Genomic DNA, 25,760 nt, shown 5'->3' with positions numbered 1-25,760 from the left:
GAAAATCATGTTTGCCCAGGAGAACCTGGAGAACCTGGGCAAAACAACTCTGTTCTGTGTTTGCATATACAAGTTATAAACTCTGCCCTGCCAGTAGCAGGCTTGCTCAGGAGAAGGTAGAGCACACGCCAAGGCAGAGTTTGTACTTGGTGGCTGTGACCAACAGATAAGCTTTAGTCAAAGGCAAGGGAGGACGGGGATATGTTCAACACTTCTCTGGCCAACAGCTGCACTTAGAGAACTTTACCAAGAGCAGTCGGCAAGGATTTACTGCTGAGAGGGGTTGAGGGGCTACAGTCTCAATCACACTGCATTACTATCTGGAGCCTACTTCAAGAGCAGGAATACAAGAGCTTGCAGGAAGGACATATGAGATATGGCTGTCACAGCATGTACAGTTGCACCTTATATCCCAAAGCTGCCTGGGTCCTACTCAGCAGAAAGTGCTGGAAGAAACCATGGGGACCATGGGGAGAGAGCAATGGAGGAGATAGAAAGTTTGTACACTGTCGATGGCAGAAATGGTATCCTTGTGGGCTAAGCCTGCAGTTCATCAACAACTGGCACAATGACAGCAAGGTCAGGGGTGATGCTTACTTTAATTCTTCTTCCCAGGAATATACCAGATATATAACAGTCCCCCCTCACAGCCCAGCCCCCTCCCAGTGCAGGCACAACTGCTGGACCGTTGTGATCCCTAAGTCCATCCACTCAGGCACAAGACCACACAGGCTCAACTTTAATGGGGACAGTGTCCTTCTACTGTGGGTAGCTGGGGCATCTCCTTCCATTCGGTCCCCAACCTGAAACATTGGGCAAAGGCAGAAATCATGGTGTAGCAGTTTCTCACTTCTCCTTTACCACAAAACTGTGACTGCCTCCTCTACTTTCTGAGGAACCATGTGCAATTGTGGGGAACAGAAGGTAAGGCAAACAAGGAGGGAGTGATCCAGCACCTTCGTGGCTATCACCAGACTTGTGTTGGATAGTAGTGGCAGTGGCTCTCTAGGAAGATCCCTAGGATCTGTATAGGCAGGTCCCACAGTGCTCTGTGTGTGGGATTATGCCAGGATGAAGCATATGCCATATCAAAATTCTGCTTTATTCTTCCAGAAAAGACAGATCCAAACCTGTCCTCACCTCAGGCTGCTGCTAACAAGCCATCCCCTTTCTAACAGCTGTTTTTGTCACCCCACAAGACAAAGTATTACCTCTTCCCAGCTTCATCTTGCTCCTTCGGCTCCCGGAATCCCCCCTTTCTACCCAGCAATGAAGGTAGCAGGGGCTGGGGAGGGACTGGAGCAGTTGTCTGGGTCTGAAGTCCCTTGTTAGTGCAAGCCACTATAGCTCTGCATTCTCACTCCACATGATGCAGTCACCATGCTCAGTCTTTCCTCCCTCACTCCCATTTTAAGACTATATCTGCTGTCAGCCAGAGCCTTTCAGCTGCTTTCCTGTCTGAAAAAGAGCCCTGAGCCTAGCTCTACACACTCAGCCACAGGCATCCGACTGTTCCTCATTCTTGCTGGACATATACTCCCCAATGACTACCATTCTCCTTCCCACCTCAGATTGCTCACATGCTCCCCAGACATTCCCTCTCTCCCACCCAAGACCCATCATTTCCTGATGCCACTGTTTGTATCACACAGGGACTTGTTGCCTACCTCAGCTACAGACAGCATTGTAGTCAGCCAAGGCTCGCTCCTCTGCATAAGGAAATGAGAAAGACGATTACACGTACATGCATGTGCACAAGAAATAGCGCACAATGACTTTTCAAGTCACATCCAGAGAACTAGGAATCCAGCTCCCAATCTCAGAGTAGGAGGGGAATCACCAACCCACCTGGCTGGTAGTAATCATAGACTTTGACGGTGGCTGGTTTCAGGTTCTTCATCTCAAATATTTGTTCCAGTTGCAGACTGAAAGTCTGAGATTCATCATTGAGCTTATGGAGATTGAAAGAAATTAGCAAGGAAGGGAAGAAAGAAGACATTGCATCTTTGTCTTCCCTAGCTTGAATGCTTTCCTGTAAAAAATCTCTCTAATCCATCAGAGATTCTGGATTTTAGAAATGGCGTATGTGAGAAATAGCAAATGCTAACTGTACAACAATGAAATTAGGTAAGCTTCTTCTGCCCACAGTTCCAGCAGTGTTATTTCCCCATGGCTAGCCCAGCCTTGGCCTTCTCACACAGTTCCTTGTCCTCTGGCCTCTTGCTCTCATTATGCCAAACCTAATGCTGTCATTCCTATTTACCTTGTCCAGATAAATGTAGACCACATCAGCTTTCACTTCTATTTTCTTAATGATGGTTTTGCGCTCCAGCTGGGACAGGAAAGAACAACACAAGTAAATTTGTATTGATGTTGTATTGATGGCGCAAAGTAGACCTGGACTCTTTGTGGAACTTTGTCTTTTGCATGTGCAAGGGTTTTATTGTCTTCAGTAGTCCCTCCTGGAGCACTCCTTGTGAGCGTCATCTCAAGGATGGACTATGCTGTCCCTGCTTAGTTAGAGGAATCTCCCACTCTGGGGACAAAAGGCGGTGGATAGTATATAGGACTCAATGCACTGGTCAGCAAAGAGGCACAAGTAAAGACTGTTGTTATCTTATCTCACTAACTGCTAGAATGCTTTTAAATACACCTCTGGGTGTTGTGCAAATAATTCAGCTTTCATTTTCATGTGACAAACAAATACTGTTATTTAGCACACCCAACAGAATAGTGTCAGTGGGAGAAGCTGAACCATCCTTGAAATGCCACGGGTGGTCCTTGCAGGACCTTGTATGGAAATGGAGAGATTTTGGTTCAATTTCAACAGTGAAGGGTCACTCCTAAAGTAGTTGCCTCATGGCCTGAATGAATAGTTCCCAACAGCAGCAAGCAGGTGGGACCCATTTACCAGAGCCACCCTTTTTCTGATTCCAGACTCCTTACCGACATCCTGGAGCCTGGAGCCAGGACAAATCCAGACAACAAGGAGACCTCCATGATCACCATGTTGGATGTGACTCTGCTGCCAATGTAGCTGAAGAAGATCACACAGTCAGAGGGTCTGTCTGAGAGAATAGAGCCCCCCCTTCCCTTTACCACCATCTCTTGTGTGCAGGACCCTGAGCCATCTGGGACTGGGGTCAAGGCAGACAGTTTATCATCTCACAGGAGGTGAGATGCAGGTAGCCAGCACCTTCCCTTTCCACCCCTAACTACTGCCAAATTTACCCTCTGTCCTGCCTGTGTTCAGTCCCTCCGTCGCAGCCCTGAGGCTTTTCCAGCTGCACTCCCCAAGCACAGCATGTCTTGCTGGAGGAGGAAACAATCCTCAGGATTACCTGACAAGGATGCGGACAACAAGGGCACGCGTGTTGGCCTGGCTACAGTTGGCCAGCTCTGTGTTGACACGCAGAGTGAAGGTTACAGTGGTCCGCGGGGGAGACTTGTGGTACCTCAGCACTGTCTGCAGTTTGAGGGGCAGGAGGGGAAAAGACAGCCCAGGCATGATTTCGTCCAGGGAGAAGAGGCAGAATCCTCCATGTATCATCTCTCCCACACTCACCCCACCACCTTACCTGAGCAAAAACACAGCTGCTGCCCTGGGCCTGCACCAGGAACTGCCCTGGGATCTCTGTCAGCGCTGCCTGCTGCACCAGCAGCCGTTTCTGGCGGGTGACTTGGAATGTCTTCCCAAAGCCCCTGTGGGACTTCACCCTCACAAGCGCTTGGCCTGATGTGCTGAAGGTCCTTGCTGCATATTTTGCTAAAGCTTGCAGGGCAACAACTGTGTCCTAGGGAGAAAGAGACAGTCACTTCCCTGAAAACATCATCTCTAGTGAGGCCAACTTGGGACAGGAAGACCTTGAGAAGACTTGCCCTGCCAACCTCAGGGAGAAAAGTACATGGATCCACATGGAGCTACTCGTTACCTGGGTGGAGGCAAAGCCCCCATAGGCATTCTGCTGCTGGGTCAGCCATGCCACAATACCAGCTGCAGTTGTCATGTCACCTGCATGCACCCGTGGCTTGGAAAGGTACGCCAGGAGCACGTAGGCTGTCAGTTCCACATCCACTGACTGAGTACCAGGCCAGAAGGCTGTGGAAGCCGGGGAGCTTGGTTTGGGGCTCCAGTGTATTTGTCCTCCTGCAGAAAGAAAAGGAGTGTGCAAGCTATCTGGAGAGAAGGGAACAGAGGGTTCTGGATACAGAAAGCAAGCAGTAGAGGGCTTTTAGAGCTCCTCCTGCTCCTTCGCTGTCAGGCCAGTATCACTTTGTTAAGTTGGTTCTCCAGGACTTCATCCAGTCCTAGCACACAGGTTTCTACCTCCTCCCTCAATAAGATCTTTAAATCCTTCAGGCTGAGGAAAATCTTTCTGATAAGTCACCCTCACAGCTTGCTAAATAACGTATTGCAGTTAACATGATGCAGTTCCTGGACAAATACAAGAATAGCAGGTGCATTTTTTTTCCCCTCAGCAAGCCTCTTGCACAGGTTAGCATATTCCATGTTTATCAGCTCTGGCTAGGCAATTTACATGGGTACATTGCTCCAGTCCCAGCAGGTGAACAAGAGACATTACTCCAGCAAGAAGCCAGCACCTACCTGATTTGATGGCCTGTTCCTCCAACTTGTATAGCAGCTCCTGGGTTGTCTCATAGTCTCCGGCCAGGGCAAAAGCATAGGCCAGTACAGCTTCTGTGTAGATGCTGGTGACGTTGTGAACTGCCTGCTGCAGGCAGTGGAGGGTACTCTGCATCATCTTGCCCTGCATTGGTAGAAGATGTGCCAAACACTGACAGGGGCAAAGCAGGGGTCAGGCTCTCTCTGGGACTATGTCTTGCTGATGTAGCTCCAGAGAAACCCACTAAATTATCACCCTCTCTTGCAAAAAAAAAAAAAAGGCACTGCAGCCCCATTGTGCACTGGAAACTATGGCCACCAAACACTATTGCTCCACTATTGCTTCATGCTAGTGCTACAACACTGTCTCTTATGAGGAATTACTTCAGTTTCACCAAACATTGTCTCTCCCTTAGCAGCTCTTGATGTGCTCCTGGCCTGGAGAATGTCAACATTATGAGCTTTTTCCCCATAGCAGAGTGCAGGCATGGGATAATAAGGGAGAGCAGGAGACAGCCGGCCTGTGCTCACCTTCAGTGGCTGACCCAGCTCCAGCAGTGCTGCAGCGACATACGCTCCCAAGGAGATTTCATCATCCACGCTGCCCTGTGAAGGGAATCCATTGCCAGAGATAAACTGTGAGAAATCACCAGTCACCAGAGACCCTCTGCTGGTGAGGGATTCCGTCTCTGCAGAGGCAAAACACTGCACCTGGAGTCTCTCGTAAGCATGGTCTCCATGGCTCTCAGGTGTGTCATTCTGACACCCCAGGACCTGAAGCACCTTTCACTCTCTAAGGCGTGTTTCAAAGGCTCAGGGCATAATTTCCCAGAAGGGTACGCATTCTTTATGCTGTCTCTACCCCACACCCTGTTCTCTTTCAGTCTGGTCGCATGATTTGCACAAGTGACTTTCCAGGATCGGTTGTGATCCTATGACTCTTGGTTGCCACAACACCTGCCCAGCCATTCCCCAGCTGTGCTGCCTGAATTGTCTCTCATTTACCTTTATAGAGGAATGAAAGAAACTCCCTTTGGTGGCAAAGCAGCCACTGGGGAGTTGATTTTGCTCTAGCCAGCGTAAGGCATCCTGGATATTCTTGTCATCTACATAGATGTATTTCTTGGCTTGGCCAAAACTCTTGACTACAAAAGCTGTCAGCCTAGGAAGAGAATGAGTTGTGAGAGAAACAGAAACACAAAAAGACAAAAATAAAGTCAAATGCCTCCTGGTGCTTGTCCCTGAAGCTAACACTGACAGATCAGGGTGCTTAAAAAGACTCTCTCATACGCAAAAGCAAACTAAAAGTGGAAATGGTCTCTGGGATCCAAGAAGCTCCTCTTCTTCAGTCTGGGTCCACACATTCACGTACTGCTTTACCCAGTCATTTCACAAATGAAAAACCTCTACCCTTTCTACTTTGTCTCTTGCATCTCATCTCCCTTGAATACCTAGACACAATCTTGAATACCCCATTTCCTTCATTTCTTCATTACTCCCAGCCCAGCCATCACAGTGCCAATGCAGTTCACTCAAACTCTGCCAAGCAAAAACCTCCCCGGGAAAAATGACTTTTCATTGTCTTTCCCTGATCTTCCTCCAGTCAGTATGTACCCCTCTTAGCTTTCTGGGGCTCCACAGGTAGAACCCATTGCTCTGTTTGGGGTGCCAGAAAGACCACAGAGAGAAAAGAAGGATCTCCTTCCCCCTGAGACCACATCTTTGTGTTCCACTTTCCCAGAAACTCTGCTGCCCTGCCTGATACCTTTTTCAAGTGTCTCAATCCCTCAATCTGTATCCATGCCAGACAGCTCCTGGGGTGGCTCCATTCAAAACAAGGAACATGCATCCTATCAGCTCTTCTCAGACACATTAGCTGCTCTGGCCCGGACAGGACAAATTAGGAGCAAGGGATGTTCCCAGTGCTTACCAAGTGTTCCCCTCCCCATCCTGCTGCCCGAAGACACTGTAGGACCCATCTCTATGCTTATAAAGAAGCTGTGCCTGGTACCCTGGGGAAATAGGAACAATGATTAATATAGCACAGCAATACAGAAAGGCCAGTACTGTCAGAATAAATGCAAGGAAGAGAGCTATTGGTAGATTAGACACAGGGGAAAGCAGAGGAGCAAGGTGGATCTCTTGTACTTACCATTATGCAGGAGTCCTGCTGCCTTCTCCTTGATTTCAGGGGTCAACTGCCTTGTCTTCTCCAGGTATTGCAGCACATAGACAATGGGGGCAAACAGCACCATGTTCTGCTCCCCACATCCATGGGGCAACTGTACCAGACGGTCCAGGTTCTGTAACACAATCCCCATGAGGTCACCTATGCAACAATATAAGAAACAAAGCAAGTTTGAGTATGACTTGAGGTGCTTCTCAGCCAGGCACTGGATAATAGTGTGTTATCTCAGCAAAGGAGAAAGGAGAAAATGGAAAGAAACAACTGAGTATAGGATGAAGGTGGGTGACTATTCTTCATGTTCCTGATTTGGGGGGGATGCGATACAGGATGACCACACTGTGGAGTCTCTGAGGAACCTGTTCAGCGTGAAGGGCTCCAACCTTGTAAAAGGCTATGAGCAGGGCTATAGTTGCTCAGGCTGTGTCATGCAGACAGACAAATATAGAAGTACTTAGGAAAAGATTGAGACGTCTCAGGTCTTCTCTTCTTTGAGGAATTATGGCAGGCCTGGCTTCATACCAGTACGAACATGGGGACAAAGGAGCACAGTGCAAAGAAACATATTGAAAACATTTTTCTGGTCCCAGTGGCCTCCCCAAATAATCCTTTTGTAACTTTGTAATGCTGAGAAGGATTTATTCTCTCCAGCAGCTTTTATTGTAACATTGAAACTTAGCAGGGGATGAGATGGTTATGAATTTTGCTGATCGTATCTACACAGAACTAGCCAAGCTCCCAAAGTCCCAGATAAAATTTGGCCTCAAGGCTCTGCTACAAAGTCCTAGCCAGAAAAATGAGGATTATTCTCCTCTGCAGCCTACTTTTCTCATGAAAATCTAAGTGCAAATCCAAAAAAAAAAAAAAAATGGAAACCCTGTTTTTGGCAAACCTTGCAGAGCATTGAAACTCATTGTTCTCTCTTTTGAGCAGTGTCATTCCAAATGGATCCCCTGACATCATTACAAAGTTAATCCCTGCTCATCTGTAACATCAGTCAGTGAGTTCACAACAGAAATGGCTTACCTGAGATGGAAATTGAAGCTCTGGCAGATCCCTTTACTACATTATCAGGGAGGTGAAGGGGCACAGAGTCTTCAACCATGTTTCCTGATAACAACAGGGTGAAGGTGCAGCATGAAAAATCAAACCAAAAGTATCTACCCAGAGTGACAAAATTGAAACAAATAAGTAGGACACTGCCTACATCCTGCTCATGCAGAGTGCTCTCTATAACCTGTCCCAGTCATCACGCCAAGCTCCACTGCTTGGAAACTTTTCAGATTAGAAGTGACTTGAGAGCTGCTGGCAAGGGCAAGGGCACACCAAGCTTCATAACTCAATTCACCATGCTTCACAAGTTCCACGAGGATCACGATTGGTCACCACTTGGCAGGGGGACATCCTGCAGAGGCTTGTAGTGCTGCAGGGTTAGGGTGGTATAGCAGGAGCTTCTCTCTCTTGAGTGACTATCATGCTCCAGGAACACCCAGAGGCTACATTGTGGGAAGGAGGCTACAGAGCACAAATTTGCCACCTAAACTCAGTGACAAATTCAACAGGGAAGCAAGTGTGGAAATAATATTTACTGTCCTTTTCTGTTCTAATAAGAAATTAAATTTCCTTTGTGAAAAAAAATAAAAATTTGAAAAAAATTATATCTCTTTTATTAGCCCTCCCACAGTTCAGTCCTACTCTCAGGTCTAGTTTTGTCTCGTTCAGCCTGGAGAAGGCTCCTGGAAGACCTTATAGCAGCCTTTCAGTAACTAAAGGGGGCCTACAAGAAAGCTTGAGAGACTCTTTTATCAGGGAGTTTGGTGATAGGACTAGAGTAATGGTTTTAAGCTAAAAATGGGTAGATTTAGATTAGATACTTGGAAGAGATTCTTTAATATAAGAGTCATGAGGTACTGGGATAGGTTGCCTAGAGTAGCTGTTGATACCCTATCCCTGGAAGTGTTCAGGGCAAGGTTGGATGGGGCTTTGAGCAACCTGTTCTAGTGGAAGGTGTCCCAGCCCACGGCAAGGGACTTAGAACTAAGTGATCTTTAAGGTCCCTTCCAACCCAAACCATTCTATGATTCTAGTTATTTCAGGCTGCAGGACCTGAACAATAACCAGGTCTAGTTATTTCAAACTGTCCACGTACCTCCTCTTGGGCACAGAATGGAGCTGTAAGACTTCTCCACTAGCACACCTTCTGGCTGCCAGGGCAGAAACATAAATACGAGAGAGAAGAAACAAGATTACACACAAAATTCCCAAACAGCAGTAAAATCGCACAGCAATTGCAGGTCTGAATTCAGCTTTTAGTTCCCAGGCTGTCAGGGACTCCTCCTCACCTTTGGCAGGGCTGCACTGAAACTGTTTGCTTCACTGATTAAGAAAGCAAAAGCAAGTCTGAGGGACAGGACTCTCTAGTCAGTGAGCAGATACAAAAGCTCATGTATGGTTGGTCATTAAGCAGAATGTATAGGGAGAAGCGCAGTTACGGCATACAAATGCAGCTCAGGAAAGAGTACTGCAAGAAAGGAATAGGCCTGGCTAGGTCTTGGGGGGAACAGAGTAAACCGAGCCCAGGCCTTGGTATGCTAATGCTGGACAAAAAAAAAAAAAAAAGAGAAAACCACTTAGCCCAGCTCGGTCTCCTTTCACCCAGGGGCAAGAACACTCACGGAGAGAAGTGAGCCTGCTCTTATACTGACCCGAACCAGCAAGTGTTTGACCAGAATGTGCCTCCGCCTCATGGTAGCTGGCAAGGGCTTCCTGTCCCCACAGCGTGGTGTGGTGTCCAGTACCTCAGTCCTGATTGTGATATTCAGAGTCCCTAGCAAATAAATGGAACGGTCTGTTTCTTAGGTCTGTAGCCAAACGGAGTCGACTTGCTTTAAATGGCAGTGGTCTCGGGTGCTTCAGGAGGCTGATCCTCCCAGCTTCAGTGGCTTGACAGGTAAAGACGAGCCAGTCAGTGCCAATGGTTTGTCCACACACCCTAAGTATGAGGGGACTTGGTAGTGCCTCACCAACAGTGACCTTAGTACACTACATGTGACTGTAGCATGAGAAGGTTCGGCAGCCCCTTGGACCTCAGTGACCCCTTCCCGTTGCACGTGAAGCACAGCACCAGCCTTACTAGTTTCTCCCACTCACATACATGCAGCCCTTTCCTCCCAATCTGGTTCTACACAGTTCTGCACCTCTATCCCCAAGAGTTCTCCACGTTACCCATTCAGTTCCCACTCTCTCTGATGAGCCTATCTAAGAAGGGAGAAAGAAAGCAACCATGATGGTTTGCATTCTTGTGCCACTAAAAATAAGCTTTAGGATCCAGGGAAGGCAAGGCTCTGCCAGCTTTTCTGGACCTCCCACTCCCTTTCACTTCTTTTTGAGGGCTCCCCACCACTGCTCCCGTTCTTATTGCCACACCCAGCTGGATTGCTGTCATGTTCCACGCGAAGGTCTTGGACTCTTCCGCGCAGAGGCACTCTCTGTCCCTGCAGGTCCGGCACAGCTCCACCTGGAAGTCCGGGGATTTAGCCAGGGCTACCTGTATCTGAAAGAGTGCCGATGAAGGAGAATGACTGGGCAACTTGGGAGAGATGGTGTGGTACGTTTGCTGTAAAACTGGAAGGCATGCTAGGCCTGTCCCACACAGTGTTTCCCGTGGCACAAGCACATACCTGTATGCACTGCTGCAGGTAGTTAAAGACAGTAGCCTTCAGCGTGAAGGTCTCTCCTTGTATCACAGAATATGGCAACGTCACATCCACAAAGACAGGTTGTACTGTTCTGAGGCTTGTGGTCGGGGCAAGTCCAAACCCCCTCCCAGCCAAGCAGAATGTCTTGACTTTCCACTCAGCGACAGCAGCAGGCGCTGTGACTGGGACGCTCCTGCTCCCGTTGGAGCTGAGAGGAAGAGAGCACTTGCATGAGGAAGTCTGTCCCACCCCACCGCAACAGGAAGAGCTCAGGACACCAGGTGAGGGATGCTGTGCAGATCCTCAGACTGAGATCAACCTCTGCCCTCTCGTCAATGACTCCCACTCGAGTAGCTCAGATCTCAGACAGATCTCAGAAATCTGTTCCTTAAAGCCATAATTGCTGATTAAATGCTTCCAGTAATTATGTTATACCCTTTTCCTGAGCAAGACACTGTCCCAGCATTCCAGCTCTATACACTCAGTCAACAGCATAATGTCCAGAAAAGCAGCAGCACCACATCAGCCTGAGTGCTGATTCATCAGTCCCAATACAAGCATTGTGGCAACAAAGGCTACAAATTTAGACAGTGCACCCACCAAACTGGGAAATTAGTAGAATGTACACCACTGTGTGAGGAGAGGATACTTGGTGGTTTGATGATGAACAGCACTGCTGTTTTCTAAGCATGATTAAGCAGACTGAAGTTTTGCTCCTTGAAGTCCACTAGTTCTTCATTCTGATGCACTTTGAGTGCAGGGAAGAGCCATAAAATTTACATGCAGACCTCTCTTTACACCTATGGATGGCTTTTTTGAACAGATACAAGTCAGCCAAAACTCATTAACAAAGGGTTCATCCCTCTGTCCACTTGTAAAGTCTAGCATCACTTACCCAACAGAGAACAGATTCCAGATCCAAGTTTCAGGCAAATAGTGGTGAAATCTTCCTTGGGTTGTTAATTGGGGTTGTTCCTCGGTCATTCTTTTGTATTCCATAGGAGGACCCCCTGAAAAAAAAGAATAAAATTCCCACAAGAGTGGAAGAGGTGAGCCCTGACAACGATCGACAGCCAAGCACTGGGACAAGAGGCAAAGCAAGCAGTAACAGAGATGTGAGAAGGGTCAGGCAGAGTAATACACAGGGGAGTGAGCTGAGCTGGTAGGAGAGGGAAAGTAGGAAGGAGAAGAAAATGGTAACAGGAAAATCAGCTTGCAGTGAGCAGGCTGTGGCTGTAAGTTTTGAAAATCCTGGCTAGGCAAAGCCTCTTCCCAATCTGAACCAAAATTGGTGTTAAAGAGACTATGGACCTCTAGAGGGCCGTTTTAAACCAACATTTCTGTAATTCTGGGAATAACAATATTCCCGTTTGCTTGTCTGCAGAAAATGCAGAGACCTCTGCAAACAATAGTAGTTTCAATATCAGCAGGCAGATAAGGCCGTTTGGTATAATTACCTAGTGCAAAGTGAGACATTAAGGAAGCAGGTGACAGTTCCTGCAGCCACAGATGGGAACACAAGCCAGGCCACAGCACAGTTTGTGGTGTAATGAATGGGAGACACTCCCGTCAGAAACCACTGGGTTTGTCTGTACCCAGAAAGGGAACACCATTCTTTAATGTCAGGGAACATGCAGGTAGGGGAATTTTTCAAAGCTTTTTAAAAAGTGACCCATTTGTTCCTGCTGAGGTCCGATGGACCTGGCAGTGAGGCTGTGGCAGCAGCATCTGTTACGCCTTAGCATGTTAATATTCACCACCAGCAAACCCCAGTGATCAGAAAGCTCTTCCGTCTATGTGATCTCAGGTCCCAGTACAAGGGTAGGCTGAAAGTTCAGCTCACCCATCATTGGCTTCCTATCTGCCCGATGAGAGCATTGAGTTGGCTTCCTGATTGCAAGGTTTGAGAAGATTTTCAGACCCATGTTCTGTTGGAGAAAGAAGGAGGGGAGGGGAATTAGAAAAGCAGCTGTGAGTGGGGAAGGGCAGCCACTCTTCCTCAAAATGACTCTGAAAACCATCACTTTTAGGACAACCAGCTGCCCAGACAGTCCAGGTCAGCACTGGCCCAGATGGACAGTATGCTGAGGGAGGTATGGCACAGCCTCCCTGGTCCCTTCTTTCTCAGAAGGACTCTAAACAAGTGTCTCACTGGGGAAAGACAGAGGTGATTACCCAGAAGAGGTTGAAGATGTCAGGCTGAAAGGAATGCTGCGGTTTCCCTTGCAGCAGAGGTGATGTGGAGTGGGGCTGAACACAGTGATCTGGATACTCTTCAACTTGGGCAGGGTACCCATGTCGGTAGATAGCAGGGAACAAGCCATAGACCTAGGAAAACTCACAGGCAGGGGAGAATCAGGCCAGGAGCAGATACCTTCAAATGCTTCACATTCACATGCTACAACCTCCCCAACATACAGCCTGCCGTCTTTCTAGGCAGACACCACTTACTACTTACACTCCTCCACACAAGGATCCCCTCACCCATTAGCCTCCAGCTCCCTTTGCCACAGCCCTGCCTGTCTTTGCCCAGCTCATATATCATGCCTGTTTTTTGTAGCTGGTTGTTTTTATTTATTTATTCATTATTTTATTTTTTATTTATATATCTGGTTGCACAGACACTCACCATTTGGCTTGTCAGCTCACTCTCTGGTCTCACAAGGAACATGGTTTCATCCACGGCCTGTACCGCACACACGGAGCCAGGGGCTGCCTGCAGTCGGAGCTGCACTGTTGACTCTGGGTGGGCTTCTTTAGCCAGGAAACCTACTTTGACCTTGAGCAGCACACCAAGAAAGGAAATATGAAAAAGAGAAAAAGAGGGGTAAGGAGGCTGACAGACACATGGCACAGACAGAAAGAGGGAGCTCAATTAACATCCTCCCTGCTCAACCTCTGCTACAAACAGAAGTCACTGCTAAATGGAAGATCCCAGACCCTGGGCACTGTGCTCCAGACATCCCCTTCCTCTCTTCTCCCCAGTTCTCTGAAGGATTTGAGTGTTTTCTTTCCACAGTATGCTGACTCCAGCTTGTCAGCTGTCCCTCAGCTGTCGGTGTGAGTCTCACCTCATTTTCAAAGCACAAGGCAACATCAAAGCGGATGCTATCTGCTGTTATCCCTCCACCGGGGAAGATAGCGTACACCACTAAAGAAGGTGATGGGGTGAAGTCAGCAGTGAAGGTCAGAGGGATGGAGAAGGAGCCCTTCAACACTGAGGAAGGAAAAGAAAAGTGTTTCCATCACAACCCCACTGAGATCTTCTCGTGTTCTCCTTTTTTCTGCTTTATAATCCCACAATATCAAACTAATTCCTTCTGCTTTTCTGTCTGTTCTCTCCTTCCATTCTTTAACCCTGTGTGTTCTGTCTCCACACAGTTCTTCCCAGTCTCTCTTCCCTTCATTGTTTCACTTGCTCTGTCTCTTTGTCCTCTCCTAGCTGATATAATTGCTTCTTTGTCTCCATCCACCCTGTTTGTTGACTGCCCAGGAGCTATAGCTTCAGGGAGTTCAGGAGAAACTCCAGTAACTTTCACCATCCAACCTAGGAACCCACCAGGCCCAACTGTTTCCCATTGTTCAGGCGGGCCACTGCAGACTTACTGTTCAGCTTCCCAACCTGGACGCTCCTCTGTCCCCTGACCACAATGCCAGCCTTCCCAGTGACCTGAGGGAAGAGGACACTGGATGAGCAGGCTGCTGTCTGTCACCCAGGGCACACTCACGCTTGCCCTGTGTGCGTCTTGCACTCTAAAGCAACCATAGAAATAAACTGTGGGCCCAATCCAAGGTGACCCAGGTGAGAAGGGTGAGCTCTATGCAGGGGTAGAGTTCCCTGAGTTCTCCAAGAACAAGTCCATATTGTCATTCCTCTAGGGATGATCTAAATTACACACTCAGTGTTTCACTGTGGCCTGGTCCCATCAGCATTGCCTCCCCCCACCTCGGTTCTCTACTACCCTCACTCACATAATATGCAAAACCTATCCGGCTGGTGTCTTCTCCCAGGTCATCCCGACTGAGTGTGAAGGTCACCTGCACACTCTGCTTTAGTCCACAGGGCAGTGTTCCTGTGAGTGGGTGTATGTCCAGGAAGCTCTTCGTTGTGACATGGAAGGGTTGCAGGTGATGGTAAGCATTTGTGTAACTGATACCAGTTTTCCAGGGTGTGTGCGTGAGATCTTCCAGTGTAAACCTTCCCTGAGAGATCAGAGACATATGGAAATCAGGACATGGGAGTTGCACGCTTCAGTGCTTTGTTAGGTGAGGATGTCATCAGCTTGGTTTGGGAAAGGCCGTTGCTTGACACCTTCCCCACGGCTCTACACCGACAGAACTGTGTGGGGAACCCAGGACCAAGCTGTCAGGGGGCTGCAAGGCAGGAGCTGGGAGCACTGGCAGAGTTTGAGGCTTTTCACTTTCTTGTATGCAGAGGTGGGATTTACCTCCAAAAAGACTGAGGAGCTGTTCCAGGCAGTTGTGTCCAGGTTGAACGATGCTCTTCCATTGCCATCTGTGATATACATTTTGATAAGACGACGTCTCATGAACTTTATCACGAGATAAACTTTTCTGTTTTTCATACCATTTCCATGGTGATCCTGAAGCTTAATCTGGTGACAATAGGGAAGGACAGAAAAGCCAAAGTCAGATGTCAGTCACAGTGTCATACCCAAACCTTCTTTCCTCTGACAAACATACACCTTCTTGTTTAAGTGGCCTTGGCTTCAGCCTGGCCCCAAGAAGATAGCAGACCTGTAAAACTCCCTCATCTGTAAAGTTAAGCTGAGGGTGATTTTATCCTCCCCAAAAGTAGCATGTAACTAGAGCATGAGGAGCTCAGCTCCTAGCCAACAGCTGAGAAATTCCAGCAAAAATCACTCAGTGCTCTCAACAGAAGCCAGAAGTGTAATCACACCAGGGAATCTGAAATGCAGAAACTGGAGCCATGCTGCACTATCAAGTAATGTGACACAATGTAAGGAAAACTGCTCCGAGGAACAGAAAATGGTTTGAGTCAGCAAAATTTGCTAGACACTAAATTCATTGGCAAATGATAGGGAGGGAAGAAGCATGGGAAAAGTCACCTTCCCCCTGTAGGGTACTCCGGGGATGTAGTAAGCATTTGGTGTTTCAAACACTGCCCGTGCAGCTGTCCTGGAAATGAGGATTTGGCTGGAGGAGTTGATTTGGACCCCTGTTGGAATGCAGAGTACAAGGGATGCAAGATCGTTATCGGAGGTGACTACCGCACCCCAGTTTAATCTCACTTCGTTACGCCCAGGCCTTTTGACCAGAGCATCTCAACATTCCCAAGACGAGCACATTTAATGTACAGAGGCTGTTCCTGTGGCAGCTCAATCCTTAGCTGAGGTGTTCCTAAGACCCTTTTTGGCCTCATGGACCAGGCTCCCAGCCCCTCCTCACCTGCCTGCTGCCGGCAGAGCAGCTCTCTGCAGGTGCAGTGAGCTCCTCAAGCAGGAGCACCCAGAGTCCTGTGATGGCCCCAGCAGCGTGGAGGAGAGGAGGAGGTGTGCCTGCTCTGACCTTCACACCCCAGGTACAGGCAGTCTCATCCTCGTACCTTCTCTGCACCAAATGACCGTAAGCAGACCTTACAGGTACCTGTGCCTGCCTCCAGAAGAGAAGCTTCTGCATAGATTTTGCTGTCCTCCTCACTGGGAGCCAGATTAAACACCGATGTGCTTACAGAAGGTGTGAAGCACCCCTTGCTCACAGTCTGCAATGGGAAATGGTAGATATTATTTGAGGCTGGGGGGAAGTAAAGGAGTTAGAAGTACACGATATTAATCATTCTGTCACAATTTGATCGCAACAAGTAATAATGCAGACTCAGTCAGATAGAAATCGTTCGCATTTTAAAATTGGTATTTCCTATTTTATATGTATACATGCGTGTAATTCATATTGTAGAAATATAAAACAAATCACCATAGTTGCATGAAGTTTGCGATGTTGGTAACTTTCCAGCTTTAGTAGAAAACTGAAGGTTGCACTAACTGGATCACAAAGGAGGTATATTAGTATTTTAAGAGATCTGACTAGGAAAACTGCAGAATCAAATGAATCTGCAGAATCAAAGTAACTTATCATTTTCAGAGCTGGAAGGTTACAACTACCATAAGATGTCCTGATGAAAAATCATAAAACATGAAAAGCTTTAATCATTTATGCAGATACGAAGAGTCCAGTTATGACATGTTTTGTTAGGGATGAAAAGAGTGAAATAAGGTGAAAAAAAAAAAAAAGTCAGTATGTGATTTGGCTGTGCAAATAACCTTGTCTACACTGTACATTGGTATCCTTGTGCATCTCCAGGGTAGGTTCACCTTAACATGGTATTTTTGCACCTGTTGTTTCTTGCACTATATCAGTTCTTGGGTATTTATGCTTCTTTACAGAAAAGAACAGAACTTCAAGGTCTGCATGTGATTTCCTCTTTTCTATTCCCTATCCTTAATAAACAAATTTACAAAGAAGAACTTCTAGGGGTAAAGGTATCTCAGTTGGTCAGGGTAACAATAACTGCATTCATTTAATAAAAAATGTTAACTGATTAGCCTACAGGTACATTACAGAGGTTGGCAAACCTTCCTTAAGTAGTAGTTCATTCCATTCTCTCAGGCACTGTCACACATTGTCATATGTGGTGCTCCTCCACCAGCCATGTATCTTCCAGGATTTTACTCACCTGACCACTGTATTCTCTACAGATATCCTTGCTGACATTTTGAGGACGCCTCCTTGCCTTCTGGCACAAAGTCACCCGCATGGTCCCTTGCACTGCTTTTCCATAGTGGTACCTGCAGGGAAAGCACCAGATGAGCTGCCAAGCAGAGACACTGAGGAGAATTGTGTGGTTTGCTGAGCACATTGCTACACACAAGTGGGCTTCCCGATGCCGGTCTTCATTCAGTTTGCAAGCAAGCAGGCATAAACAAAAATACAGCACAGAGTACACTTGGGGAGTGGAATAACACAGTCTTGCATCCAATGCAGTCAGAAACAGAGCCTAGGCAAAAAAAAGGACCACACTTTCCAAAGCTCTCTCACTTCTGGGTGCTTTCTGTTCGGGAACTGCAGGCAGAAGAAAAGAGCTGGCCTGAATTGTGTGCACACAGCATGGAGCAGCACCCATTGGATATATTGGCTCAGGTGCGAAAGGAGCAGAAGCCTATGTCCTTGTACACATCAATAAAATGTGCACGATATGACATTAATAGAGCTACAGTATTTCTCCTTCTGGTGATGGCCTTAGCAGCCCCAGCAAAGTTGTCTCTGCCCCCAGAGCAGACACACCCCACCTGGCATCCAAATCAAAAACATTTTTCATTGTCACACTGACTCCTTGGTCACTGTAATTCAGGAGGTGGTGGGATGGTTGGTAGAGCAAGGGCAAAACTCATGCTCTGTGGTTTGAAACATCTATTGTTTATCCAGCAAACTGTCTTTCTGTGTGGCTGTTAACAGGTCTATTTAGCTGCAGAGGTGTAAGAACCTCTGCCGCAGTATCTGCCAGAGCCTTGGATGAACCAGCAGGCTTTGCAACCCCTTTCCCCTATTCACAGGGTGTTGTTAAAAGCTTCACTGGGGCCTCCGCACATCATTTGGGAGCTATAGTTAAGCTCCAGACCTTGAGCTACATTATAACTTTACCTATGCCAGTGCACTGCTTCTCAGCCTGACGCACTGGCTTGACTTCCAGGATTGACCTCAGTCCTTCCTCCTCACCATGGGTTTATCTTATAATCTGGACTCTTCTTTCCATCATCAGACTGGCTCTGTTTTTTTGTTTTTGTTTTTGTTTGGTTGTGGTTTTTTTGTTTGTTTGTTTGTTTGTTTTTTCCCTCAATTATAGCAGAATCATGCCCTTGTCAAGGCAGACTTTTCCACTGACTGCCTTGCTGACTTTCTGTGCTTCAACTCCTCTCTGGTCTTCTCTTGGGGAGCAAAGTTCCCTAACAGTATCAGTGACGGGAAAACATCCATGGACTATCCTGGTGATGAAGAGTGCTGTGCTGTTTCTATTAGCAATTTAAATGTTCTGATTTAAAATGCCCAGTTAATAAGAAATGATTCCTGTTCAGCAGCAAAGAGGCAGAAAAGGTTTTCGGACAACCCAGCTCCAAATACAGCTCTGTTCGCCTCCTTTATCTGTCCACAAAGTGCTTTCCAGAGCATTCTCCTTCCTCCTTTGTGCTTATACTTTCTGAGGTCATGCCTGCCTTCACACCCTCGTCTGCTCAGTGTTTGCTAATGACTACGGAACTAGAGAAACACTGCTACTAAGAAAGAAATAAGTTCAGCAGCATAAAAAAAATGAGAACCTTGTACTGATCCTTGTACCTCAGCAGATCAGTCCCATATCAGATATGCATATTTCCCCATACAAGGTCCACCAAGGCCAGATGGACACAGCTTCCAGAGCAGGGTGTAGCTCAGGTACCTCCATCCCAAGCAAGAACCAAACAGTTAGACTCTTGTACTACCTATGATTCTTTGAAAGCAACGCTTGCGTTTCACCCCTCTTTAGCCAATTCTCCTTGATGGACTCAAGAGAGTACACGTGTGGAAGAACAGACAAGATTTTGATGAGCTGTATCCTTTCTCCAGGATTGTCTCCTCACCTGCCACATACACGCAGTGGGAAGGTTTTATCTGAAGCATAAATCTGAACTGGTCCTTCGAAGAAAACATCAAACTTCTGCAACACTGGAACAAAAATCACAAAGTTACCCTATCAAAGGCAGCAGTCTACCTAGACATGGATCATGAAAGGGAAGAGTTTGTTACCATAAAGCTGGAGTCCCGTAAAGGAGCATGTTCGTGAAATAAAAGCTAATTAAAATGTTTAAACTAAAATTACTTTAAAACAGGGAAACTAAAGGAAGAATCTCCCTTTTTTCCCCAACCTATGAAGTGCTACAGAGGTCTTAGGTTTATTCTCTCTCTGTGACACTCTAGTAACTCTTGTTACTAGATGCCCTCTCCAGGAATCTCCAGTACAATCTCCCTTGTTGGCGTTTGTGATATTGCCCACTCTATACATTTTTGTTGAAATCTATCTCTCAGACATCAAAACTTAGTTTACAGTGTTTGGCTGCATATTGTTATAAGGACAGAAATAAGCAATTCTTCCATCCCATTCTTTGTTCTCCGTACTCCATCTTACCATGTTCCTCCACCTTAAATGTACTGGACACTTTTGGGTTCACCACACTGATGGTGTAAGTCCCCAGAGAGAGTTCAGAAGCTAACTGGAAAGAGAGATCTGCAATGCCCTGTTTTGGTCTCACATCCAGCCATTGGCCAATGCGGTTTTGGTTTGGGTCCTGCAGTTAGAGGAAAGGAGACAAGAGACTGTCATTAAAAACATCCGCTCTTCTGTTCCCAAAGCCCACTGGATTCAAAGTTTGAGAGATTTCAGAGGCTTTCACAGGCTCCTGTTTTGGTTTGGTTTGGTTTGGTTTGGTTTGGTTTGGTTTGGTTTGGTTGTTTGCTTTTTTAATGGGAGGTGCTGCAGCACCCTGAACACTGAAACACCAACAGAGATGAGACCAACACACCAAGGGTTACTCTACATTGTACTGCCATCGAAAAAGAAAGTGGGAAAGATCCCAACATTTAAACTCTCCAGTCTTAATGTAAGGATAAACTGTAAGAGTTAGCTAAAGTCTGGATGGAGCTCCTGAACAGTGAAAGGAATGAACAATTTGTCTCTTCAATGCTTTTTACAAGCATGCAGAGGCATACACATGTATACACTGACCCTGGAAAAAGTAAGTTGACTCAGTAAGACAACGGCCTAAATATCCCTCCTGAAGTACCTTTCCTCATAACACTTGGGGAGTCCGACACACCCACCTGGATTTCCACCATGGAGTACTGCAAAGCAAACAGAGAGCAATGTCAGAAGCTGGCATGATATACCAACCTACATATACACTTATCTTACCCACCTAGCCCACGTGACAGTCCCAAACATTACAATACAAGGAGCTTGATCCTACAGAAACCAGGAAAATGGTTCTGAAATAATATGGATATATTTTTAAGATGCATTTAGACATATTCAAGCTTTACTCTGTGACCATGAAAGCTATAGTTTACTATTTAAAAAAAAAAAAAAAAAAAAAAAAAGGAGAAAATTAGAGGTATTCACAAATACAGTCATTCCAAACTCATAAATATTAAAAGGCATCAGTTTTGTAATACAAATCCCAACAAGTAGCAAAACCGCATCATCTATAGGATGAATAAACCCCACATTTTCCTGTAAAGTCCCTGGCGTAGGAGGTAAGGCTTGGAGATAGGTAATGCTGCTGACTCCAGCAGCACATCCAGGCAGGCACAAAGAAGGGCCTCCTATGTCTATTGACTCTGTTCTTGTATCACAGAACTGTCAGCCAGGAGGCAGTAGTGGTGTAAGGAGAGCGAGGCATAAGGAGGCAGAAGCAGGGGACTGGAGAAAGTAACTGGTCTGTAAACAGAAGGCCACATTTGATTCACATTATTCATCTTTATGAACTTTCATGCAAGTTATCATAGACATGTTTGTTTTCATTGAAACAAACAAAAACAGTGCAGTTTAACTATTTATATAACCAAATCCACTGTCAATGCTAAACAAAACATGCCAGTGAACAGCACCTGTGTTATCACCAACCCACCTAATTCATAAACAAGACATTATGGCTTTAATGTTGCAGTGCACTCAAGCCTCATAATAGCTTTGGTTAAATACAACCTCTTTTGAATTTTCATCACAGCATTGTTAACAGTTATGATGCTAATTTACTCATACTTACACATAGCCACCAAACATTTATGGCCAAATATCTTCATGAACCAAATGTAGGCATGGAAGCAAAGGTATTGCTTACTCTATTATCTAACTAATATAAGACAGATGCCTTCGATTTCTGGGGCAGGAAGTGAGTGCATGATTCTAGGCCCTCATCAATAACCAAAAAAAAGGGGAAATTAAGTCAAAAAGAAGCCAGAAGGATCTCTCCCTTCATCTCAGTCTGGAGGGATTTGATTTAACTCTCTGCGCACTTGTGCCCCTCAGCATTTATCTATTGTGGCATGAATTCCAGTTGGCTCTCCTTAAATTGCTTCAGGACAGAGGAATGTAAGATATTTACAGCTGCTGGCAGCAGGTAAAATTGCTCACTGTAGAGAGATGCTAGTCTTGCAGTTTCCTGGCTAGCACCTATGCAAGTCTCTGGCAACTTCTCACTTCCTTGACTCAGGCAGAACGAGCTGCTGCCAGCAGCAAGTATAATTTGCTTATACTGCCTTCTCGCTTGTCTCTTTTTATAATCAGTTCATGTGCATCCTTTCCCATATTAATTAATTTTTCTTAAAATTTTGCAGACGTGCCGTGGCTTGCTGCAGACCCTCCCACCAGCCATAAGAACAGCACACTGCACAAAGCTACACAACTCCAGTTCTGGCTGAGCCTGGGCACAGCCCGTCTGGTAACCGTGCCCACAGCCAGCAGCCTGCAGATCCCCTCAGAAGCCAGCTTTTTTCTGGCAAGGGGAAAATGCAAGCAGCTTCTGAGCTCCTAACTCAGCTAGCAGGCAGTGCTGGCACGCTCCCCACACCTCAGCAGCCATACCAGAGATACCACCAGCCAACAACCGTCCTGTCAGAGTGACAATGCAGCTGGGAGACTGAACTCAGCAAGGTTTTGTGACAGGTCAGCGTCTGCTGCCTTGGGTACTGCAGACACGCAGACCGTGTCAGCAGGCACAGCGTGGGGCTGGCAGAGGAGGCAGACTTGGCAGAGGAAGCCTGGAGACTTCCTTGCATCCACTCAGACAGGCTTTACCTTGCTGTTAACGGGGACAAAGTCTTCAGTCAATGTCACTATCCGAAATTTCACTGAAGGGAGAAAAGGAGGAGAGCATGTTGTAGAGACAGTACATTCAAGACGGGGCTAAACCTGTGCTTGCCTCGACCCCAAACCAGGGCTCTGCTGGCACCCCCACGCCTGCCTGCAGCCCCCTCTTGGTGCTCGTTCAGCCCTGCGCACCGCTTCTTCCCTCCCCACACACAGCAGGCTGTGGTGTTCCTGCTTTGCTTTTTGACAGTTTGTCCCACCTGCTGGCTCCACTCACCCACGAAAGAGGCAAGTGCTTGGAGGCACAGGCTGAGGAGGAGGACACAAAAGCCTTGCTTCGTCCCCAGCCTGTGGCTGGAAAGCCTGCGAGACCACACAGCCCCCCGCCTCCCTTCCCTGAAACACAAGCATGAATGCGTCTCCCCAGATGGCAGCAGAAGCCTCGGTCACACACAGCTTCTCCTTCTGTCCCGGCTAGGACTACAAGGCTCAAAGCACCAAGCACAGCCCTCAAGGGAAAACAGGAACAAAATAAAGACAGGTCAAGGCAGGGGAACTGCCAGGGTGCTCCATGCAGAGCGCTCACCTGTCTGTCCTGGCCTATAGGCAGGTTTATCCATTTGGATGAAGGTGCCAGTGCCAGTCCTACGAATCAGGACTTGCTTCTCCTCCTTTGCACTGAAATAGTGGCCATTGGAGATATGCAGCTGGACAGTGCCCACCTCTTGGCTGCCTGCAGGTTTGGGGACCTAGGACAGGGAAGAGAAGTCGCTAGGTTAGCAGGGAGCAGGTGAAGACATTAGACATTATGCATATGCTCTTCTCCTCGCATATCCTGAACTGTGACACCTTCTTCTTCCCCACCTCATTCTGAAGGCCAGCACAGTGTGTCCCTTCAGGGTCTTATTAGCTCTTACTTGCCAGCACAAACAAAGAAAATAAGGTTCGTGGGTATGGCAGATCAGAAAGCATCGTATTGAGCCTGCGTAGACACCCTGCCATGCCCCTCCTAGCCCTGAAGCACACTTCACAGTCCTGCAAGAGAAGCTTGGAGAGATGCAGGTATGAGGAGAGGCTGCCTGAGACGAAAGGTCTGGTTCGTCATGCATCACAGTGCACAGATGACATCCTGTGACAGTGCATCCTTCTTGGTGGAGAGAATGAGGTAACAGCTGCCATTTGGGTGCTTCCGAGCTCTTCTACCTTCCTCGGTCCTTTGGTGACTGGCCAGGCACCCGTGGTGAACGGGGCCACCAGGGTGGATAGTAAGCTACCCAACAGGAACAATATCATGCAGACAGACAGAGGCAGGGAGGAAAGACACTAAGCTCCCACTAAACACTCTGCCTGGCTTTACATTAACTCCTTTCCATGCCCTCTCTCCTCCCATCATCCTCATTCTCCATTTCTCTGGCAAGAAGAGTCAGAGCCAAAGGAGCACTTTGGGAGCTGTTAGCTACAAGCTGCTCCCAAGGATGGTCCTCACCTGAAACCTGGAGCACTCAAAGATCCAGTTGTTCCGGACAACCTTGCGGTAGATGCTGATGTTGCTAGAGGCATGCACAAGAGTTAAGGCTACGCGAATAGGCTTCTCCACACCACGCAGGTCCAAGCACACCCTCTGGGAAGAGGGGAAGGGCAGTTCAGCCGGGAGGATGATCAGGTACTTTCTGCCGTGGGGAAACAAGACAATCAACCAGTCTCTCTGCCTTGAGACTAATACTCCACGGTCTGAGGAAGCAGCAGGGTTTACCTCTTCCAGGACCAATTGCTCTGCTTGGGGAGAGGGACAGGTGATTAACAGTGAGAATGTGCACCTCCCAGTGTTGATGGAAAGGATATAAGAAATTTCAGGAGACTACATGAAAACTGCTTTGAGGTGACCTCACATTACACGGGTGTGTATGGAATTCTGGAGATGCTACCATGGCACAAGGAAGCATACACAGTAGAGACCATCTCTGCCTCTGCAAAGAGAACTCTTTTTTAGGGCTTCCCAGTACACAGGGAAAAGGGAACAGTGCTATCGGACTGGGAGATGGAAAAAGTTTCAAAGTTAAGACTTGGATCCAAAACCAAACTGCTGTGTTCACTCAGGAAGTTGCAGCTGTGTAATTCTGATCCCAAAGCTCTCTGTGGCTCTGGGTCTGTTTGACTCCGACATCAGAAGTGCAGGATTCTCTACAGCTTTTACTCCAGCCTCGAGAGGAAAGGATCCACCTTTCTTGCTTCGAGAAGGTTCCTTAATTACTTTGGCAGCAGTCTGGTTCCTGCTTAATTATTCCCAGCCCTGCAACCCTAAACCTCTTGCCCTTCTCTGCATCCTACACCTTTCCCTTAAGACTGCCTCAGACTGCAGACCCTTGTTCTTCTTCTTCCCACTGACGGTCCTCACTTAGATCTTGCACTGCAGCAACATCCAAAGAAAAAATTCCCACCTTTAGGAGGATCCTGTGCTCGTAACAGGGCTTGTGGCATGCATACCACCCCATATCTATCCCTTACAGGAGATGACCCACAGGGTCCCATACTCTCTCCCTGCTATCCTGGCCCCTCCCTCAGCACTGGAACTGTCAATCACCAGACCTCGAAATGGCACTTACGGTTGTGCCACTATCGCCAGGGTGTAGAGCAGGCAGCTCAGGAGGAAAGGAGTCCACATTTTCTTGGGAGAGCCCCAGAGAGGTGGGTCTGTCTGGAGGGCAGGTCAGGAGAGAAGACGGAGTGCAGCTTCACTCCTTCCAAGGTCTCCAAGCCACCTGCTGTTGTTGCCGTTTCTCCCAGGAAGCAGACAAGAAGCCCCAGAGTTTCCTTCGTTCTGCCTCATTCCTATGTTTATAGTGCTCCAGGTACAGGGTTGTACCGTTCAGGATGTTCTCCAGCCAATCCAAGTCCTTTTGGCCTCCAGCCTCTGCTTTCCTACTCCCCTGTGGATGCACTAGCATCATTTAGACAAGTTTACTTTTTATTTTGCTAAGCAACAGCTTGTTTCCTTTTCACTGCACTGCCCCTGCTCCTTGTTCCAGCTGCAGCCTCTATTCCATTGTTTTGCCTTGAGATGGATTGTTGCTCGACCCCTTGGCGCGTGCATTCAGCTGGAGCTCAAGTCGAACTCTTGTGGTCATACTGTCCCCAAACCTTTTACGTCTGCATCTCCCCAGGCAGGTCTCAGTCTTGAAAGGGAGACTGGATTCTGAACACAAAAATTGCATATACATAGCGCTAGGCTCCTTGACACAGTGCTCCCACGCCCAGCAGGACAGCAGAGAGAGAAGGAAAAACTAGAATTCGTATCTCTGCCCTGCAGGTGTTTGAGTTTGAACAGGAAATCCAACAACTGCAGGGCACTCCAGCAGTATCACACATCCCTGCTTAGTC

At 47.3% G+C, this 25,760-nt stretch overlaps 1 protein-coding gene across 1 annotated transcript; it reads right to left on the bottom strand.

Annotated features, from left to right (window-relative positions):
* Positions 1 to 66: 66 nt before the first annotated feature.
* On the bottom strand, positions 67 to 25,294 carry LOC308186294 (alpha-2-macroglobulin-like protein 1). Its single transcript, XM_080575249.1, has 36 exons — positions 24,986 to 25,294; positions 23,869 to 24,052; positions 22,969 to 23,131; positions 22,371 to 22,423; positions 20,396 to 20,416; positions 19,704 to 19,863; positions 19,159 to 19,243; positions 17,223 to 17,334; positions 16,136 to 16,250; positions 15,598 to 15,707; positions 14,956 to 15,123; positions 14,480 to 14,710; positions 14,114 to 14,177; positions 13,579 to 13,724; positions 13,137 to 13,286; positions 12,683 to 12,835; positions 12,351 to 12,435; positions 11,403 to 11,517; positions 10,490 to 10,715; positions 10,236 to 10,362; positions 9,515 to 9,636; positions 8,959 to 9,013; positions 7,836 to 7,919; positions 6,777 to 6,953; positions 6,555 to 6,636; positions 5,630 to 5,786; positions 5,156 to 5,230; positions 4,607 to 4,769; positions 3,933 to 4,147; positions 3,579 to 3,794; positions 3,342 to 3,466; positions 2,947 to 3,037; positions 2,264 to 2,332; positions 1,849 to 1,951; positions 1,668 to 1,709; positions 67 to 803 (listed from the first exon to the last, which is right to left on the bottom strand). Exons 1-35 carry the CDS (start codon positions 25,042 to 25,044, stop codon positions 1,669 to 1,671), a joined length of 4,302 nt encoding a protein of 1,433 aa, XP_080431375.1. The 5' UTR covers positions 25,045 to 25,294; the 3' UTR covers positions 67 to 803; position 1,668.
* Between the last annotated feature and the right edge of the window lie 466 nt (positions 25,295 to 25,760).

This window comes from Anser brachyrhynchus, assembly GCF_964034855.1.
Source record: "Anser brachyrhynchus genome assembly, chromosome: 1".
Taxonomy (NCBI): domain Eukaryota; kingdom Metazoa; phylum Chordata; class Aves; order Anseriformes; family Anatidae; genus Anser; species Anser brachyrhynchus.
Note: the sequence above shows the minus strand (reverse complement) of the source record. Positions and strands in the feature narration are given on the sequence as shown.